General features: G+C 49.1%; 1 protein-coding gene across 3 annotated transcripts in view; it reads left to right on the top strand.

The window, feature by feature from the left end:
* Positions 1 to 19,486, top strand: part of gpatch8 (G patch domain containing 8) — a 30,067-nt gene extending 10,581 nt beyond the window's left edge. The window contains exons 2-9 of one of the 3 annotated variants that reach the window (XM_080009505.1): positions 2,946 to 2,964; positions 6,743 to 6,815; positions 10,635 to 10,676; positions 13,412 to 13,479; positions 13,789 to 13,875; positions 14,057 to 14,200; positions 14,705 to 14,835; positions 15,043 to 19,486. In XM_080009505.1, coding sequence (XP_079865631.1) covers positions 13,453 to 13,479; positions 13,789 to 13,875; positions 14,057 to 14,200; positions 14,705 to 14,835; positions 15,043 to 18,916 — 4,263 coding nt within the window. In that variant the 5' untranslated portion in view covers positions 2,946 to 2,964; positions 6,743 to 6,815; positions 10,635 to 10,676; positions 13,412 to 13,452 and the 3' untranslated portion in view covers positions 18,917 to 19,486. The remainder of the gene's footprint in view (positions 1 to 2,945; positions 2,965 to 6,742; positions 6,816 to 10,634; positions 10,677 to 13,411; positions 13,480 to 13,788; positions 13,876 to 14,056; positions 14,201 to 14,704; positions 14,836 to 15,042) is intronic. The other 2 variants (XM_080009504.1, XM_080009503.1) reach the window with 2 other exon arrangements.
* The last annotated feature ends 2,216 nt before the right edge of the window (positions 19,487 to 21,702 follow it).

The following is a 21,702-nucleotide window of genomic DNA, read 5'->3' as shown; positions in this document are numbered from 1 at the left end:
GGATTGAACCAGGCCATTTTATCCTGTAGCTCACAAACCACATCTGCAGATAAATAGATTTTAATTCCGTCCATTAGTTGGACCAAGAACAGAGCAAAACTTCCAACACTTAAAGGTGCAGTGTGTAGAATTTAGTGGCATCTAGCGGTGAGGCTGCAGATCCTAACCCACTGAATACCCCTCCCCATGGCGGTCCAACATGGCGGCTTCCGTGGAGGAGACAGTGGCCACGAAAAACGCGAAAGGCCCCTCTCTAGAGCCAGTGGTTGGTTTGTCCATGCTGGGCTACTGTAGAAACATGGCGGTACAACATGGCGCTCTCCGTGAAAGTGTACCCACTCCCTATGTAGATAAAAACGGCTCATTCTAAGGTACCGCCAACACCGATTCTTATTTCCATGGTATTATGCAGTAGTTAAAACATACTTATGAATATAATACGGGTACTCCTCACTTAACGACCAAATTTTGTTCCTACAACCAGGTCATGAAGCAAATTTGTTGATAAGTGGTGACCTGTTTTATTTCACTGTAAGGGGGCGTGTGTGTGTGTGTGTGTGTGTGTGTGTGTGTGTGTGTGTGTGTGTGTGTGTGTGTGTGTGTGTGTGTGTGTGCGTGTGCGTGTGCGTGCGTGTGTGTGTGTGTGTGTGTGTGTGTGTGTGCGTGTGTGTGCGTGCGTGCGTGCGCGCGCGTGTGGGTGGTATTTCACGGTAAGGGGGCGTGGCGATTGCCAACACTAGTGTAGTGAATACTGACAGAGTGCGGGAACGAGACTGAGAACGGTGACGAGATGCGATGCTTGATGCTGAGACGTCGCGCGCGCAGCACGTGCATAGCTGTATTGTACACGGCGGCGTACAATACAGACCGGCCGTTAAACAGGTAGGTTGTTAAGTGAGAAGTATGGGATTCCATTCCAAGTCTGTTCCGTAAATTCTACGCACTGCACCTTTTCAAATATATAAATATCCCCCCCGAAAAATCAACAAATATTCACCAAAATACACCCAAAGGCCAATTTTTCATTACATTTGAGAAGATAAGCAAAGCTTCCCACTCCTGAGAGGTCGTGTGGATGTTCGAGAGGTTTCCTGCTCACCTCGATCTTTCTGCTCCTGCGCTATTGTTTACGTGGGGCGGACACCGAGGGTTTAACTGCAGCTCTGACACGGAGGCTTCGAACCCAAATGAGACATTTACTACCTGGAAAATACATGCAACCCTAAAGCTGGACAGAAGCCGATAGCAGAAGTCACCAGCAGCCAAATGAATGAACTTTTACTCTGAGCCAGACAGCTACGGTCCCTTCTCAGATCCCAAAATGTAACTTTTATTCCTTGTTGTGACAGTGGAAAGTGCTGTAACCTGGACATCATAAGCAGCTGTGGTGCGATCACACCCGGTCTATTTTCCAGGTCGGTAGCGTCGCGGCCTCGCCGTAACCCGGTCCGAGGTCATCGAGCCGCCGGCGGGCGCTGCAGCCCAGACCCTCTGAGCCCCGCCCCCCCGCCACTTACTGTGTGTGATCTGTAGGCAGCTAGAGGTCTGTGGTACTTTTATTGGGAAACTCTTTATTTGTCCTCCTCTGTCTCTTGTTTTGGTCTTCTTTCTCTTAACACTGTTATTGCACTGCATGTGTTAACTGCGTAGTACTAAGAACTGTTTCCTGATCACTACTACTCTACTACTCTGAGATCCATCCTCTACTTCTCCAACCTCCATCCCTGTCTCCCTCCACCTTGAACCTCCATCCCCATCCCAGAGCAATATGCAGCGGGCAGCCTCAGAACCAACAGACACATATGTTAAAATAAAATAGTTAGTGTTAAATGAACTTTACTAAAACAGTATACAAAGTGCTTCAAATCAACTAAATAAAAAAGGAACAGAAAAATAAAAACTCACTGACTAATCAGTATTCTGATACAATTCCTGTTATTATTTTAAACCTGTGCTGTCAGTCGGCTGGGCATACAACACAGGGTATTTTCCAATTTTAATGTTTCAGTGTCTGAATCGATACAGCAAATTTTAACATACATTTAACATAACATGATACTTTGTTTTGACGTTATGCAACCGTTTTCAGCCCTACTGGACTGAATACCTGGAAATCATTTACCTGTTGAGTATTGTACATATCTGCCCTCCTCTCAATGGCTTTAAGGAGAACCTCAACTTTATTAATAGCAATAGCCCTATTGGAAGCTTTTTGTTTTTCTTGGAGCGTCCAGTTGTCTCTGATCAGTCACGCACCTGTTCGAGCTGAGCAGGAACACAAAATGCCGCGAGGGATCTGAAGGCGTTTGAGGCGTAGCAGAGAGTAGACCTCCTCCACCACCAGAGCCTATTTAAAAAGTTACCAAATAACTTTGAAGGCACCATGATGTGGGCGCCTTTCTGTCAGTGACATGCCCACTCCTCTTCTGCCTTTTTCAAATGTGTATTTCCTCTACCCAACCGATGGAAAAGCGCTATTTCACATTCGATTTATTGCAACATTTCTAACATTGATTCAAAATTCCCTTTAAATTTAAATGGAAACGGGACAATTTTACAAAAGCGAAGCATCAGCATCTTTACTCTGAGGTTTGAAAGTAGTCTCCCCTGCATATCTGTTCCTTTTCCTCCATCATTTCATTCCCACTCTCTGAGCACTGTGCCGCCGTCAGTGCACTCTGCCCCCACCCCGCCTCAGGTAGATCCTCTGGCTTGGATAACATCTGTTCACTTTTACTTTCACTGTATTAACAGTCAAATGGTGGATTTATTGACATGCCTACCTTTTTTATTTTTGTTCTGTTTTGTATACAGTGTTATGTTTGTTGACAGGCAGAGACAGATTTGCATTTTTAGAGTTTTAGAGAATCTATGAGAACTGCAGTTGAAAGCGTTTGGCTGGTTGGTTTCTTACGTTGTGTCACGTGTGACTGTTCTTTTGACAGCCCTGTATTTTAAAGCCAGGTTCGTATGGAAATGCCTTCACTCCACTTGCACTGCTGTTGGACTCGCCGTCGTTGCTTCCATCCGTCCGTTTGTCTGTCTGTCTGTCCATCACGTTAGTGCACTCATCTGTCGCTCGGCACACAGCGTGAGCCTCGTCTCCGCCTGCATGCTCTTCTCTGTTCACCGCTGTCGACACCAAACCATCGGTGCCTCGCTCTGTCTTTTTATTCTGAAGCCTATTCACCAAAAATAAATCAACAGTTCATCTTTAGAGTTTACACTATTTTTATTTGAGTTTCAGCATTCCAGAGCAGAGTTATGGTCTCGCTCCGCTTCTTCAGTGAAGCCTGGATGCAGTTGTAATCAGTGTAGTCATCCAAAGTGCTGTAGATCACCTGTTTCTCCAGGCGTAAGCAGTGTGGCGCTGCGCTGAAATGCTGCATGTTCAGTGTCACAGGAGGGGGGTGGAGCACACTGCAGCGTTTTGCTGCAGTTAAAAAAGCATCATGGGAAATGTAGTCCACCTGGCCGAAATAAACAAACAGCAGTGAGTGAGTCTACGCCCTCCATGGACAAACTACATGGATTTATGTTACATCTAGTCGCATATCACCATATTCATATTATAACGATATATAGCAAAGCCCTAGTTTGTACTTTAGCGTCCTCACTTATCTCACTCCATCCCAGACTCGCTGCTCCCTTATCTGGGTGAAGGGAAAACCACCAAAACGAGGCAGGAAGCAGTATTATTTAGGGACAATCCCAATTCCCTTGCCTTAGCCCTACCCCTAGTTTTGGAGGGCCCTCGACTGGGTAGTGGCCCTTCAGAACGGAGCCACATGGGGTAGCGGTTGAAATCTTTACCTATGAAATGGGACACCGCTCTTAAGTCATCAGTAGTCGACGATGGCACCTACGTCACACACCAGCCATGCGGCTCTAGGTGTTCCATTCCAGAGGTTTCCACAATGCTGGCGCCAGGTGTGGTGTTAAAATTTGTTGCTGGATTATTTTCCCAAGCTCCATCGATGGGACATGCAAATAATAACTGTACTGTCACTCAAAAATCGTCGTTCTGTTGACAACGTAAATAGCGATTGTCTGACATGTTCTACTACCGCTCCGTTTGGAGGGCTAGACGAGCACCAACCTCCATCCCCAAAAGAAACGGAATAAATACCTTACACGCAAAACGGACGGTAGAGCCAAGTGGTAGGGCCAAGAGGGGGGATTGGGGCTTGGTTTTCCACTCTGGAGAAACGTCTGCTCGGCCTCAAGGGAAATTTATCAAAGTCAACACCCATTCCTCAAACTTTTCAACTCTAAATAGGTTTTGTCAAAATAAATAAACAGTTTGTAGGGCGGGGGGGATGTTAGATGTTGAGCTGAACACTGACAGAGACGGTGCACCCGCTGTGTGTGTGTGTCCTCACATGCACTAACCCTCCTGGCCCCCCTCCCCACCCTTCCTCCCCCATCCACTCCGTGCGTCCGCCTGCTCTGCCCCCCCCCCCCCCCCCCCCACTAATTAGCCCTCCGCAGCGCTACTAACACCCAAAGCCCTTTTTGTTAAAACCCTTTAACAAAAAGCTGCATGCGGGTCCTGTTGGGTTTCTAAACCCCCCTTCACCTTTTACATTTTTTCTTTGTTTTGTTTGTGAAACTTGACGTTGGCTCTCTGTGATTATAAGTCTCTTCCCTGTTTGGTTTGTATGCTTTTCTTTTGGTAGATCACAGCACAACGCCTTGAATATTTGTAATCACACACCGCTTATTAAGATCATCTATGTTCCTGTTCTGTGCTTGACGATGTCCTGTAGTGTGTAATGGGATGGTATTTGCATTTCACTCCATCTATAATATTTTTATTATTTTTATTTTTTAATCGCTGACCCATCCAAGTGACACACCAGTGACATGCACTGGGTCCTTAGAGTCGCGGGGCCCCTCGCCGTGCATGCCGCTCTGCTCCTGCACCGCTGATCGACTAGCACCACCTGGTCTTATTCACAACAGTTTGATTATTCTTAAAGCTTCATCCAGGCTGTAATGATGGCGTTCCTTCATGGCATCGACAGCCCGAACGCGGTATTCATACATTTTTCCACCAATTCAGCAAGAAATTGAAAAAGTCTCTTCTTCCAAGAAGTGATCCCTCCAGGGAATTGCGTTTTTGAGAACACAAGAGCTGACCTCTAAGATATTGACATTTGTTCCCACAATTCTTTTCCACATTAAATTGCCAAATCAACAGACCACATACATTTGTCAAGCACTCAAACTTAGTCGTCCCTAGTTTACATCACTTGCAGGAGAAAGGCAAACTTAAACAAAGCTTGAATACATTTCATGCACTTCCATAAAACATCTCGATATAATCAATACATTTCACTTTGCACTTAGTATCATCAATGTAGACCTTTATAGTGGATTCATCAATTTGCGTTTTAAATTTAGCGAAAATGGTCACAAGTCACATGACGTAGCATGATTACAGCCTGCATGATGCCAAGGGGTATACAGATAGTGTATGTATTGACTCAGATCCTGCTGCTATGGACTAATACTTGGATTGGCAGGTTAAACTGTACCAATACTGATGCTTTAATATTAAAAACTATGGAATGTGCAATATTGTTGGCAGGGATGAAAGGGGGGAAAAAAGTCTGCAATGTGGTGCTTCTTTACAGTCAGGTAATGCGGCCTTAAAATGCCAAACAGAACATAGCCCATAAAACATCTAAAGGCAGGTCACCCTGAAGAACACAGTTAACCAGCGCCACACAGAAAAACGTAATCGGGATAAGGTAAGCACCAGCAGACATCAGAACAAGCTTTATACAAGAAAGATCAGCTCCTAAACTATTGAAGTACTGGTGTCAGCCGATCCACTTAACAAAGTTCTTGGTTATAAACAGAATGGTATTGGTGCACCCCTACTTCCAACTGCATGTTGAGCGCTGACGTGTTTGGACCAGACTGTTGGCAGCCGAGCGGCGGTGCAGGAGGTCGCACAGCGTGCACGCAGAGAGGCTCTGCAGCGTGAGGCTCTACGGGCCTCGTACCACCTGCACACCCTCCCTTAACACCCAAACACTCTCTCTCAACCCCCCCGGGCCTTGTAATGGTAATCCAAGGCCTCCCCTCTTCTCTCCTCTCACTGTATATACTTTGTGAGAGCTTTTGCGACCCATGGTGCTCCCCTTCTCGTCATGGTTATGGAATCACGGCAAGCTTGGAGTTTTCTTGGTCAACGTTCTGTCAATGCAAGACTTCCATTCCTGTCGTGTGTTTGTTTTCTTTGTGTGCTACGTTCTCGGCTCTCTTCCGGGTTATATATGTATGCGTGTGATGCATATACGACCCTCTTCCTCCGTCCTTTCACCTCTTACTTCAGTTAGTCGATGTGACTTGTGTACCTCGTCAGTCTAAAGAGTAGAGATCACATGCTAATGCCCCATTTGCTAGCCTGAACTAGATTTTAATTTTCTTTAATCTTTTTGACTGCACTTCCACTCTTGGTGGGTATCGTCACACAGCGGCTAGTTTACAGGCTACACATAACCTTCATCGTAGTGAAATGGCTATGCCCCCTCTTCCTCCCCCTCCCTCTCACCTCCCGGTGCTGAACTACATGGACGGTCCACGCTGTAGGTGATGTGAATGATAATGACAATGGTGATGGTTGTGCTGATGAACACTATCTCTGTGTTGTTTTGTTGCTGCTGCTAAGGGAGAAAGCTCTTATTATGGGTCTATTTTTGGTCTTTCTGTCCCCTGTCGTTTCTACTAGGACAACATTGGGCACCGCCTGCTCCAGAAACATGGCTGGAAGTCGGGTCAAGGCCTTGGCAAAACTATGCAGGGTAAGGACTCCGTCCCACCCGACACCTACACCAACCTTCTGCTCCTTCCACCTCCCAACCTCCACCTTACCGCTTCCTTCCCCAGCCTCTTTCATGACTTTATTTTAGTTTTTCTTTTTTTGTTTGGATTTGTTATTTCCCCCCACATATTTTTACCTGCTGTCTCCCTTTCTGTTGATTGCTGGCTGAAATGGGTTTGAACGTAGCACTATCCCAGTTGCTTGTGCGACTGGAAATCATCACAAGGATGCAGCCGTCGGAAGGAGAGGAAAGTAAATACCGTAGTTTGATCTTCTGAACCTTGTGGTTACTGTTTCGGTTCCCATGATACTTTGAGTTTTAAGTCGGATAAAGATGTTGAAGGATTTGTCAAGAGGGGTGGATTCTTTGCTCTTGTCGCCCTGCAACGTCCTTTCCCAGGTCTGGGAATACTGCAAAACATGGATCCTATGATGTGAAGGTTAAACCACAGAAGCTTTTCAAATGACATGTAGAATAGACATTTCATGTCATTACATGTGGACCCATTGGAACAAAACAAACAATATAGTGATTTGCTTGTGTTATTTATGACATGGTTTCTCAGATACAGAATGATTTAAAATGCAAAGATCAGCTCTTTAAATCTATCATTGCTGTGTCTATACGCCCGGGTTCAACTTTTAGTTTTTGTCTTCTGGGTGCTCTTTGTATGATGATGGGCTGTTTTCCTCAATGCTTTTCTCTTTCCTTAACATTCCTCTGCTTCTCTCTCTCTCTCTCTCTCTCTCTCTCTCTCTCTCTCTCTCTCGCTCTCGCTCGCTCTCTCTCTCTCAGCAGTGAAGTGTTTATTTAATGTCATCCTAATGAGAACAAATTTCAGTTTTACTCTGTTATCCAGGCACTCCGACGCTACGCCGTGACTCGGAGTCATGTTGCCTTGCGGTCGTGTTGTCTCAACCAAAGCGGTCTGCTTGTTGACAAACTAACACTAGCACTTTCTAGCTAGTTGTTTGGGGAGGGATTGGTTTTACCGCAGTCGGTTGTTGCTCCATCAGAAGCGTCAGGCTCCAGCACAATGAGTTCAGTGTTTATTTTTCACTTATTTGTATTGTGTGCTGCTGTGGTTTTCTGTTCAGTCTGGTTAAAGGTGTGTCCTACATCAGTGCGGTTCACTGAGGCAGGAACCTGCAGCGCCAGATTCCTTCATTTGTCTTTGTAAAGTAGGCGTAACCGGTGCTAAAGCTGTATGACTACTTAACATGCTAGCTAGTTAACCAACTATAATATATATACATAAGGAAACTACAATTACAACATCTACTTTCTCCATCAAGACTCAAGTCAAGACAAACCACACTGCATCTCTTGTGTAAAAATCAATTTTCTCATGGTGCAGATTCTTCGCAAGATACTCTCACACACCGTCTTAACTTGCAAGTAACATAAGTTAATGGAATGACATGGCACTTGGGTCAAAGGACCTTCATCATGGAAATGTGCAGTTTTGTATAAAAAGAGAGTGATTTCAGCGCTCTCGTTCTAGGTTACACCAGAATTTCACATGGCAATGGTTGAGTCATTACATTAAACTCTACACGGAACTTTAAGGTGACTTTCATCGCCACCAGAATGTTCTGATTGTGATGGTCTCCAGAGTACCAAAAACAGTCCTAGTCCTAGTCTAATTTTTTTGTTTTTCTTTTATTTTTTTATTTGAAGTTGTCTGTCTGAATCGGATCTCAGGTTGAATTTTGGGACCCACGTTTTAGCCTTAGTGGTGTGAGTGCAGGCTGTGGTGCTTCCCCCTGGGGGGTGTTTTATAAGCATCCTGCGGTGGGGGCTGATGGAGCAGTGTTTCACACCGAGAAAGGCCTCTCTCTCATTCCTCCCCCTCCTGTCTGCAGGTTTAAAAATGTTTTTAAGTTTCACTGTATTGACTGTTTTCTTATTCTTCTGTTTGTTCTTTTTGCCTTTAGGTAAGGTTTGTGGGATTCCCTGTGTGTGTGAGTGTGTGTTCGGTGTAACTCCCTTCACAGTGAACTGTCGGCTAACGGCCTCTGAGCTTCATCTCCGCTGCATCAATCACTAAACTCTCACTTAAATCTGCTCACGTTAAACTGCTTGATTTGGAGGGGGGAAAAATCAAATTTTAAATGAAGGTAGATTTAGGATTCAGCGCGCCATGATTCCAGCACGTCCCGTAGAATCACTCCAGCTAGATTTTTATTTTATTTTTTGCCCCCCTCTTTGAGTCTCTGGCTGCTGTCGGGTGTTCTGACCGCCTGTGACCACGGCTCAGAATTTGAATGGCTTGCAGAGTAGATAAGCCCCCCCCCCGCCTGACGCCTGTATCTACCTCCAAACCTGTGAATCGTGTGTCCGTGTGCGTTTGATCCGAACATGTGATTGAGATGTGTGTCACTGACCGAGACGACTTACAGGGTAAACCTCACGCCAACCCCGTGCACCCACGCTCCCTCTGTCACCACGGCGATGCCCCCCATGTGCTCCTGCCTGTCGTGCACAGCATGCTCATCCTGGACGTGCACTCACCTGGGGCTTTGAGCAGCGTTGGAGGTCTCAAAATCACAATGCTGAACATTCATATCACAACCGACATAATCACCTGATAATCACTGATTGCAATCACTTTGTAAATTTGACAGATTCCACAATTAGATTCCATCCAAATTGAATGAGTAAATGACATTATAGTGGCATATAACCAACTCAAAAATAAATAACAATTAACGGTCAACTAAAATGTCTGGATGGTGACAGCCCTACTTGATGTTTTTAATGCTCTAAGCGCTGCTCAAAGTCCGGCTGCTCATTCTTTGTCAGGTGCGTTTATTGTTTTTATTCAGTGTTTCTATTACTCATCTGTTCATTTTCTCAAAACGAGTCGGTGAGGAAATGAAAGGATTCAGTCGGGCAGACGAATTTTCCCGCGAGGCAATGGGCTCACATGGGAGAGCGGCCATGATGTGGTTCATATCAGTTCTCCTCCCTCCAGGGTGTCTGCAGGTCCTCAAGTCCTGGAATGTCTTTACATCGGCTTTTAGAAATATCAGGCCTGAATAGTCTGAAATGTCAAGTTATGATGTCTCAACTTCCAACATAAATAGGTTTATGCTGATATTTCTGATGTTATAAAATACCAGACCCACCTCTCAACATGGTATGTACCTGAGTCTTACTGACACATACCTGCTACATGATACTTACCTGTAAGTCACCTGTAAGACTGTTACATGAGACTTACCTGTAAGTCACCTGTAAGACTGTTACATGAGACTTACCTGTAAGTCACCTGTAAGACTGTTACATGATACCTACCTGTAAGTCACCTGTAAGACTGTTACATGATACTTACCTGTTGGACATGGTGTGTCCTGAATACATTGATTCCAGTTCCCAACACTTCCCTCACCTGAAGGAAAGGGGCTAAGAACACTCATAGAATGACACACACATACTCTGCCCTGTACCATAGTACTCACCTGCCGTACTTCACTGAATAACAGAGATGATTTGTCTAAAATCAGTCTTGGATTCTGTTCAAATGTCTTAAAGTATCAAATTAAACCCCTGGTACCTGCTGACTTCCTGTCCTGGAGGTTGATAGAACCTGTCGCTGGCCGTCTCTGGGCTGAGATTCACGCTGTGGGGGTTAGAGATCAAATTAGCCGCGGGGTCCAGCAGAGGGTGGAGGGTTCCGGTGACCGTGGCGAGAGGAGACCCCTGTAAGCTGCCCCACCCCCCCCACCCCCCCCCACCCCCTACTCAATGTGTCTCGAACTTCCTGCTTAACCAATTGGTGTTTCTTTTTTACAGCCGTTTGATCCTGCCCATGTTGTGCTGATGGTAAACTTAGTGGTAAATGTTATTCTATCCCCCAATTCAATTGTTTTGTTATATTTTATTTTTTTTCACCCATTTTATTATTTTTTCTTTTTTTTTTTTTTCTCTGGTTAATTTTTCCTGTCATCAGAGCACCAACGCTACGTAGGCTTCCTCTCTCTGTATTAGTGGTCGTTCTGCTGCTTGTACGTTAAAACATGAACGTTTTCCTCTTGAGAGCTTTTTGTCATTTTGTTTGTTTTCAGTTTTTTAATCTGCTCGGTGATTCGCACCCCTGTGATTGTTAGACTCACTGTTGTCCTGTCATTGGTTTCCACCGGAATGGGTAATGCTGAGAGTCTCGTCACTGTGATTTATTTTCAAAGGTGGTAATGACTGTAATCCTGTAACCGCTCTTTTGATTTAGCGCCTGGCTTGCGACTCCGCCCACTCTGTGTGTTTGGGAACTCCCACTGCAGTGCTAGCGCCGTCCAATAGGCACGCCCACTGCTGCTGGACATCAGCAGTGAGGCCGCTGGTCATGTGACTCCAGTTAAACCTTCATAAAGACGTGAACTTCACTTACCGTGCGGGAGCATGGAGACCCATTTCAGTTCCGGTTTCAGATCCAATTTGTGGTTTCAAGGCCGTGCGGCGGCCAAGCGCTGCAGTGAGACAGAGTCCAGGCGCTCCATGTAACGCCCTTACATCTCGGATGTCCCTATAAATCCTTATGATAAATCCTTATTATGCCATTGGGCTGCAAAGTGAAGCATCCTCGTGGAAAGATTAGCGAGGTGTTGTCACAACCATGCACTGTCTAGGGCTGGGTTTAAATACTACCTTACCATTGAATTCTGTTGTTTCAATTTCAGAACCACTTAGAAAAATGTAAATTTATAATATCGATGCTTTGTTTGGAAGTTATGCAACCCTTTTCTGCTTTGATCAAATACAACCATAGTGATTTATTTCATATTTAATTTCTGTATTGCACAAAATTTGTTTCTAAAATATTTTTTCAATGCACATCAGATGGTACTCCAAGTTTGCTATAAAATTCCCTTTGTGTAAAATGTCTATATATCCATATAGAAATCTATGGCCTCTGGATCTCTTCAACACCAGATAGAATGGAACCGTGAGGTGCTGCACTCAGCCCTAGTGCTGCCATGAGCTGGAAACAGACGGAGAGCGGTTTGAAAGGGAAGCCTAGCGCTGTCTGGATTCTTAGTTTAATTACAAATGAGAGCCATCTCCCTGGAGAAGGAGCACGAGTGGATTTAATGATAAAAGGGTTTAGAACAGGGGTCTCACCTCAACCTAACTGGGGGCCACTGGCCAGGTTATTTTTTTAGTGTTTTTTTTTTTTGTTTTTACACCACACATTACAGTCTTAATGATAGCCACATCATCATAAAAACATTGTCGATGAATTTAGAATTGTGGTTTTTAAAATTGGAGGGGCCAGCGGCCTAGATTTAACAATAATATTATGTCAAACATGCAGCTGGCCGCATTCAGTTGTCTCTCTGGGATGTGGTCCCCAGGCCTGAGACCCCTGATTTAGAATTATTCCATCTGATTTATTGCCGAGAGCATGAATCCAGTGTTGCAGCATAATGAAATGTAATATTGAGTGGCACGGTGCTGCACCATGCAGCACAGTGCAGCAGGGTGCAGCAGGGTGCAGCCCGGTGGCATAAAAAGGAACAAATTGGATTTGAGAATAAAGTGGAGAAAAACTGAAACCAAACGGAATTGATAATCAATATGAAATGATGAAAGTATCTGGCTGGCATCTGCTGCAGCAGACTTCTTTAAATTCTTATGAGACCCCCTGTCTGTCTGTCTGTCTGTCTGTCTGTCTCCCCCACAGGTAAGTATCCCCTCCCCTGCACCGTCACCATGGCGACCCCCAGCCTGTGACGTCACTTGGCTCTAGTTCAGTGCTTGTCCCCATTCTACTGTTTCTCTCTGCTTCGTTTGGCTGATTATTGAGTGGATTAAGCAACTCTGTGTCGACCTCCAAAGTAGTTTGGATTTATTTGAAACTTTTCTCTTCATTTCTTTCTTTCTTGGTTGCTTTTGGTTTGTTTTGTTTTGTTGTTTTCCTACGGTTTAATTTCCTTCTGATCTAGCTCTTTTCACAGCTTACCTAACCAGGCTACAGTAGACGCAGCAGGGAGACGTGTAGTTCAGTGTTTCAGTTGCTTGGACCGTTGTCCCCTCTCCTTAGTCCAGCTCTATTTTACAACCTGCAGTCATGAGGCCGTTCACATGCAGTCGTTCATTTCTTTTTAATTTGTGCTCAAAAAGCCTCCTGCGCCCTTTACTCTTTATGTAGATAGCATCGTGATAGTCCTTCCTATAGGCAGTTCTGAAAAATATATTTTGAATGTCAAGGTTTTCTGCTGTGTCAGAAAGCTTCTTAAGTTCTACTTAAAGAATTAGACTTAAAGTACTTGTCGTTTGGACAAATGCTGTGTGTGAACGCTTCCCAACCTAGTGAACATCAGAAGCTCTGGCAGTAGATGCTAATCTCCCGCCACAGTCTTGGACTAGGAGAGGTTCTGTCCAGACGGGGCCCCTGCAGTAAGCTGTGAGAATGGCTGGTGTTTGGTTCACTGTAGTTCTTCTGCTCTCTTTGCACTTGAAGGCCAAACCCTCTAACCCCGACACCCTCTGCCGTAACGGCAGGCCGCCCCCCACCCGGCCTCCAGCCGAACCGCCGCTCACCCCCCCTCCCTCTGTGTGCCTCTGCCCCCCAGGACGGACCGACCCCGTGCCCATCATCCTCAAGTACGATGTCATGGGGATGGGCCGCATGGAGATGGAGGTATGTTCCACAGCAGGAAGTGCTCTGTGGGTTCCGGAGGAACCGTATCTCCTTATCTTCTTTGAGCCAATAACACACTAAGCGACCTTGTTCTTATCAAGGTCACAACGAATCATTTCAGATGTCATCAGTTGAGATAAACCACAAAATAAAAAGGTCTTTTGAGATTATCTTTCTTTTTGATGGAGTTTCTTTTAACATTTATTTTCTGTCGCTGTTGATTATGATGACGTTAACATCATTGTCAGTTCAAGCTGTGATGATCAAACTGAATATGAAAAGAGAACGCTGTGTGTGTGTGTTTTTAAGCTGGACTATGCGGAGGACGCCACAGAGAAGAGGAGAGTACTGGAGGTGGAGAAAGAAGACACAGAAGAACTCAGACAGAAGTACAAGGTCAGACACGTGTCTTTCCTCAACCGGAGCATCTTGTTCTGTTGCTCATCCTAAATCATCTCTGCTTGTCTGACACGTACGCTTGGCTTAACAAGCACAGTTTGAGTTTCTACGGCAGGTTATCTTGTCTCTTTGTGCCACTGAACTGGTGTTGTGCTGACGGTGTTTTCTCCGCCCTCAGGACCAGGTGGAGAAGGAGAAAGCCATTGCCAAGGCTCTGGAGGACCTGAGGGCCAACTTCTACTGCGAGCTGTGTGACAAGCAGTACACCAAGCACCAGGAGTTTGACAACCACATCAACTCCTATGACCACGCCCACAAGCAGGTCCGCTCCCTGCTGCTTTCCAAGCCTACTAACACTACACAGAAATTTATTATTTTGTATTTTTGTATCACTTTTTTTATTGACCGGTCTCATCTTCTGCATGTGTTTTTCTTTTTATTTATTCTGTCCCAACAACAGGATAGGTTGTGTTTTCAACCCAGAACAACTGTTCATAGCACAAGCTTGCAGAAGGCTTTACTGCTGAGAAACGAGCCCTCTGCTGACATGCCTTAAAAAACACCACATCTCATTTTCTAAAACAGGAAGATCACAATCACACAGGGTTTAAATGTTACACTGGCGAAGAAATGGTTTTCATGGATTTATCGACTCCTTTGCACGCCTGCATATCAGCAACATGATCATGTCAGGGTCTAGAAACAGGAAGTTTTGTTGCTTCCTACTGGAGCCGACGTTTTGGATTGAGTGTGCTGAGAACTGCGATGAACAGTCAACTGATCCTTTAAATGGTCTTTTTCTATCGCTTTGTTTCTGGTGCTGTAGAGGCTGAAGGAGCTTAAGCAGCGGGAGTTTGCGCGGAATGTGTCGTCTCGCTCGCGGAAAGGAGGGAAGAAGCAGGAGAAGATGCTGCGGAGGCTGCACGAACTAGCCGAGCAGCGGAAACAGCAGGACCGGTAAGGATGCACTGGCCTCAAATTATAATCATTATGTCATTTAAAAATCTTCATTATCAGATCGATAGGGAAGCCTAAAGGTCCCTGGAACGAGCCCTTGTTTGAGGAACAGAACTGCTCTTTTCGATTTCTTGTTACTCGTAAAATGTATGAAATGTCTAGTAAGCAACTGATCACTTGTCTTAAATGTAATTGTTGTTGTTTCAGCACACCGGGAAGCGGCCCCATGTTCAAAACCACCACCGTAGCCGTTGACGAAGAGAAAGGTGAAGACTTGGATGGCTCCGTTCTGGAGGGCGTGGCCTTTACGGACTGCTCGGCTGAGGGCCTGGTGGGGGAGCCGAGTGGCCAGGCCTCGCCCAAGCCTGGCCCCACCATCAGCTTCTCTCTGGGGAAGACCAGCTCGTCTTCTCCGACCCCTAGCGGAGCCTGCAAGGTCAGCGTGTCCTTCTCCTTTGCCAAGAAGGCGCCCGTCAAGCTGGAGACAGCGGCCGCGGTGTTTGCGGACCACGGCGAGGAGGCGATGGAGGACGAGGAGGCGCCGGATGGCGAGAGGGCGGCTGCGCCGGAGGAGACACCAACCTCCGGTGCCGAAAGCCCCAGGGTGGGGGTCGCCGCGGCAGGTGGCGACGGAGGAGATGGCGGAGGAGATGGCAATGGCGGCGCGGCAGGGGCGGAGGATGTTCCGCAGCAGCAGGATGATGATGGAGCGTCTCTAGCCTCCACCCTCAATAAACTGAAGATGATGATGAAGAAGGAGGAAGGGTACTCCGGACATGAGCGGCAGTACTACCACTACATACCCCCGGCGCACTGCCGTGTCAAGCCGCACTTCCAGTTCCTGCTCTTCATGAAGGCGTCAGACCAGTGCGAAGGCAAGGAGGAGGAAGATGAAGAGGATGAGGAGGGGGAGGTGTCAGAGGAGAGGAAGGCCGAGGATGATTCTGAGCTGGCCAGAGCGACTGAGTGTAAGAACCAAAAGGAAGAAGAGAAGAAGTCAGCGTCTGAAAACCCAGAGCCGCCGCCTGCATCTCCTAAGGTGAAGGTGGAGCTGCCATCCTCTTCCTCCTCCTGTGCTGTTGAGCCACCCTCCACAGAACCCCTGACCCGCTCCCCTCCATCACTGGAGTCGGAAACTAAACCGGATTCTAACCCGGGCCCTAAAGTCCCCAGCGGCCCGTTCTTCCCGGTCCTGAGCAAGGATGAGAGCACCTCCCTGCAGTGGCCCTCAGAGCTGCTGGAGTTCACCAAGGCCTCGCCCTCACTGTCCTACAGCTGCAACCCTCTCTACTTCGACTTTAAACTGTCCCGCAAAAAAGGACCCCGGGGGGGGAAAGCCACAAAGTCCACAAAGCCCTGTGAAGAGGGTGCTGTAAAAGGCCTGGAGGCAGCGTCCCCCTCAGGCCAGGTAGGTACACCCACCAACCTAAGGCCCGGTACCGACAAAGAGCAACCCAAGGGGAAGGGGGAAGCTGACGATGAGCAAAACAAAGCGATTGCTAGCGGTGCTGCGAAGAAGAAGAAGAAGAAGAAGAAGAAGAAGCACAAGAAGTCTGCGAAGCACTCCAAACACAAAGGGAAGGAAAAGGGAACCACAGAGGAGGGTGAAGCAGAAACTGAGGTCACGGCTCAGAAACCCAAAAAGAAGAAGAAACACAAACGTAAGAAGAGCAAAAACAAGGTTCCAGATCAAGACGAGAATCTGTTGGCTGACAACAAAGAGAATGCAAAGTCCAAGGTTCAAGAAAAAGCCGCTGCCTCCTCCGTGCATCCTGCTAGCGGAGCAGCATCTTCGGGAACAGAACCCGGGAAGAGGAAACGTCCGGCCAAGGAAGCGACCTCCAAGAGCGCAGCCGAGGAGGAAGGATCCGCGAGCAAGGGTGGCTCGGTGGAGGAGCACAATGGCACCAAGAAGCAAAAAACCAACTCTGGCACGTCTCAAAGCACTTCCTGTTCGGCTGCAGCCCAGAAGAGTCCCGGCCGCCCCCCTAGCAGTGAGAGCGAGGACGAGGGCGGCTCCGCCACCCAGCGCTCGCGCCATCACCGCTCCAGCCCCAGGGAACAGCGCCGCCACCGCAGCAAGGACTCGGGTCGTTCCTGCAGCCGTTCATCGAGGCACGGGGGCGAGCGGCGGGGCGACAGCCGACACCGCCAGCGGGGGCAGGCCTCCTGCAGTCGCTCCTACTCCAGCAGCTCCGACCGCTCTTCCGCTGGCAGCAGTGTCTACAGCCGCCGCAGCCGCAGCTACTCGGACAGCTACAGCGACTACAGCGACGAGGGCCACGGGGGGCGGCGGCGCTCCAAGCGCTCCTCGGACTCGGAGTATGAGCGACGGGGGACAAGTCGGCGCTCCAGGAGGCACCACTACTCTTCGTCCTCTTCTGAGGACTCGCGATCACGCTCTCGCAGCCGCAGTCGGAGGAAGGGCCGGCGGCGACGGCGCAGGAGCAGCTCCAGGAGCTCCAGCAGCCGGAGCAGTAGCAGGTCCTATAGGCGCAGCTACACCCGCAGCTCGGCCAGCCACTCCTCTAGCTCCACCAAGGGTTCCCCTCATCGCCGCGGAAACAGAGGCCGTGCCGAGAGCGACCCGCACCACCGCGACTTCAACCGCTCTCGCATCTACCGCTCACAGTCTCCGCGCTCCGCCTCGTCACGTGGCCCGAGCCGCAGTGGCCACCTGATGGGGTCCCAGGGCCTAAAGCCGGGCCTGAAGCCAGGCCTGTCCCGGGATGCGGGAGAACAGAGGAATTCCCTAACAGCCCGCCAGCTTCTGGAGAAGGTCCAGTCGAAGAAAGGCTCCGACGCACCGTCGGCGGGGACCAAGTCCGTGGCTAAAATCAAGGACCCGCCGCAGGGCTACTTCGGTCCCAAACTACCGCCCGCCACTGGACACAAGGCGATGCTGCCCCTGTTCGGGAAGCTCCAGGCAGGGAAAAAGCCGGCCATTATCCCCCTCACCCGGCCCAACGAGGGACGGCGGGCGGTGGGGGCGGAGGGCGCTGAAGCTGAAGGAGAGGTGATTCTGGTGGAGCCCATCAGGGAGTTCCCGCCTCCTCCTCCACCTCCGGCTCCACCAGTAAAGAAGGTGGAAGAAGCCCCACAGAGTGCAGTGGTACAAGAAGAGGCGCAGCTCCCCGCCCCCGAAGGCCTGGTCCACCACGAGGTCCAGGCGGCCTTCGAGCAGGACCCGGCCATGCTGCCCCCGTACCAGGGAGAGGCGTGCCAGGAGCCCATGATGGAGCCCATGATGGAGCCCATGATGGAGCCCATGATGGAGCCCATCATGGCCGACATGCAGCAGCACGTCCCCGTGCACGCCTACCCCGCCTACCCCCCTCCCAGCCTGGAGGAGGAGGAGGAGGAGGTGGAGGAGGACGGCCTGGCCCCCCTGGAGAGTCAGCCCATCACCTTCACCCCAGAGGAGATGGAGAAGTACAGCAAGCTGCAGCAGGCGGCGCAGCAGCACATCCAGCAGCAGCTTCTGGCCAAACAGGTGAAGACCTTCCCCTCGGCCGCTGCCGCCCTCGCCCCAGCCCCGCCACCCCCGGCGCTCCAGCAGATCCACCTCCCGCAGCCTGCCATGTCTGTGGCCTCCGCCACCTCCATCACTACGGTGCAACACGCCATCCTGCAGCACCACGCAGCCACAGCGGCAGCCATGGGCATCCACCCCGCGCACCCCCACCACCCCCACCCGGCCCACGCCCAGTTGGCCCAGGTGCACCATATCCCTCAGCACCACCTCACCCCCATCTCCCTGTCCCCCCTGGGCCACTCCCTAGGCCACTCCCTGGGCCACTCCCTGGGCCACTCCCTGGGCCACTCCCTGGGCCATGCCAGCCTGATCCCCGCCCATCACACCGCCTTCTTGTCAGGGCAGCCCATCCACATCATCCCCGCCTCGGCGCTGCACCACACCCCTCTAGCGCTGCACCACATGCCCCACACCGCTCTCTACCCCACCCTATTCACACCCCGCCCCTCCCAGGCTGCTGCCGCTGCCGCCCTGCAGCTCCACCCCCTGCTCCACCCCATCTTCTCAGGGCAGGACCTGCAGCACCCACCCAACCACGGTTCATGAGGAGGGATGCATTGGGGTTGGACAGTAGCGCCCCTCAGGACGCCAGGAGCCGGAGCAGTGGCCCCCAGCGCTCAGTGGTCGCTTCCAGCTTCACACTCATTGTGACAAACTTTCGCCGTTTGTTTATTTAACTGAGTTACCGAGAAACCACTGGAGGGTGGGGAGTAGGGTGGGGAGGGTTAGATTTCAGAATTAAATTGGATTGTAATGTGATTGTTCTAACTTGGGGGCGGGGGGCTTCTAGAAACAGACTAACATTAAATTCATCTTGTTTTTCCTCCGTTGGGTTTTGGGTTTTACTCTCCACAGTAAAGTGTAAATACATCATGTGAAGAATCCACCGATATGACGCCATATTGGAAAGGAAGCGATAGATGGATCATGTGATGGGAGCTGCACTGAGGGCTGCACAGCCAGATGCTGCTTGGCATCCTGTAACCATATGATTGTAGAATACTGCAATAACTGTATTTTTGTTTTTTAAGTTATTTTCCAAAATGCTCTTTAAAAATAAAAGCTATGTTTTGCTTTTGTGTAATTTTGTAAATAAAATGGCTGCAGTTAAACTGATGAACATGGTTGTGATTTGATGCGAAGGAGGAAAGTTTACGTTTGAAGTCTGAAAGTCCTTAAAATGTCTTAAGTTCAGTTCCCAAAATATGAAATCAAATGTAGGAGTTCTTACTTCAAGCCTTATACATATGTTATATATTATTGTCTATCAAAGCACCTTCTGATGCATTCACTTGGACACATCAGTGTTGTTTCCTGGAGTCGTTGGGTGTTTCAGGTCTCACAACAGACACCCTTGTCCAGGCGACGCGACCGAAGCCCGTTATGCTTAGGGTTCCATAGGCCTTGTTCAGGGAATGGCCAGCAAATCCCCGACTGCCCACCTTCACCGACTGCCCACCTAGTCTTCCATCCATTCCTCCGACAATCTTCCACCAGCTGTTGGTATTTCTCCTTCTTCCTTTCGTGAGTCTCCTCATTTCTCTCCTCCCAGGGCACTGGTCGCTCCAGCAGTCTCAGCTGCCTCATAGTCTCTTGGACTAGGATGATGTCAGGTCTCAGTGTGCTCTGGATGATGTGTGGTGGTATTTTAACTTTCTCCAAGTTAACAGTCATCACCGCGTCTTGGGCTGTGGAGAGCAAACCGGCAGTGCATTCCTTTGATGTTTAGTTGGCTTCTGCCCCTCCTTGACAAAGCAGATGGTCTTGGCTGTAGCTGGAGGTGCCAGCTCTCCTTAATCCCCTTAATGATTGCCTCAGCAATGGACTTGAGGACCTGGTCGTGCCTCCAGCCGTAACGGGAGAGCAAATGCTTAGGATGTGTTCCAGTGTCCCTGCCTTGGAACACAGGGGGCATGCTGGTGTTTCTACTTTTCCCCATATGAACAGGTTAGATGGGCTGGGAAGAACATCGTAGACCCCCTGCATCAAGAACTTGATCCTTTGGGGGTCCCAGTTCCAGATGTCCTTCCAAGTGATGCTCCGCGCCGTTGCCTGTTCCCATTTCATCCAGGCACCCTGCTGCTTCATGGCCACTGCCCTGCTGGATTGCTCCTCCTCCACTAAAGGTCGCACCTCGTCTTGCACCAGCTTCTGCCTGTCTTTCCCATGGGCAGAGTCATATTGGGTTGTCCTCATGCTCCCGAGGCCGGCTCTGCCTTGTGCCATGCTCCCAAGGATGGTCTTGCACTTCAGGCGGGTCTCTGCCTGCTGGACTGCATAGGCTGCCCTCTACTTCCTCCCAGTCCTCACAGCGATCCTTGCCCGGACACTTTAGCATCTCTCGACTCTCGTACTGCAGTGTTCCCGTGCCTGTTCGACAATGAATTCCTCCCTGACCGAGCTGAAAGGCAGCTTGAGCTTGTTGTTTCCATACAGTGCAATGCTACTCAGGCTGCATGGCAGACCCAGCCACCTGCGCAGGTAGCTGCTCACCTTGCATTTAAGGCCTTCCATGATGGTCATGGGAACCTCATATATCAACAGAGGCCAGAGGATTCTTGGGAGAATTCTATTCTGGTAGACCCAGGCCTTGAATCTTCCAGGGAGCCCAGACTTATCCACTGCCCTTAACCAGCCCTCCAATTCAGTGTTTGTAGCCTTGATAGAGGCACTGTCCTTCAGGCTACTGTTGGAGACCTTCCCAAGGCTCTTCACCGGTTGCTCTGTGATTGTGGGGATCTGGTCTGCTCCCACCCTGAAGCGGAACTAGTCTGTGATCTTCCCTTTCATTACAACCAAGGACATGGACTTTTAGGGTTTGAAACATGCCTGCCCATGAAATGATGTTCTCCAAGCCCCTAAGAATCCACCTGCCCCCTGGGACAGTATTAGTTGTCACTGTGAGGTCGTCCATGAAGTCTCTTATGGGTGGTTGCTTTACTCCAGCCTTGCTGAGGGGGCCCTGGCATTCTGGTTCAGCTGCCTTCACCAGCATGTTCATTGCCAGTGCGAACAGCGTCACTGAGATGATGCACCCAGTGATTATTCCCACTTGCAGCTGGTGCCAGTCCGATGTCACCTGGCCAGAAGAGACCCTCAGGCTGAATAGTCCAAGATGAGTTCTTTCACCTTCTGGGGAATGTGATGTCTCTCCAGGGCCACTTTGACCAGTCTGTGGGATATTGAACCGTAGGCCTTGGTTAGGTCCAGCCACAGCACAGCCAGGTCTCCTGTGCCGTCTCTTGCCTCCCTGATGAGCTGGGTCACTACGCCTGTGTGTTGGAGGCAGCCAGGGACTCCCGGTATGCCTCCCTTCTGTACCGACGTGTGGA

The sequence above is a fragment of the Zeus faber genome (genome assembly GCF_960531495.2).
Source record: "Zeus faber genome assembly, chromosome: 11".
Classification (NCBI taxonomy): Eukaryota; Metazoa; Chordata; class Actinopteri; order Zeiformes; family Zeidae; genus Zeus; species Zeus faber.
This window is presented reverse-complemented; position numbering and strand designations above follow the sequence as displayed.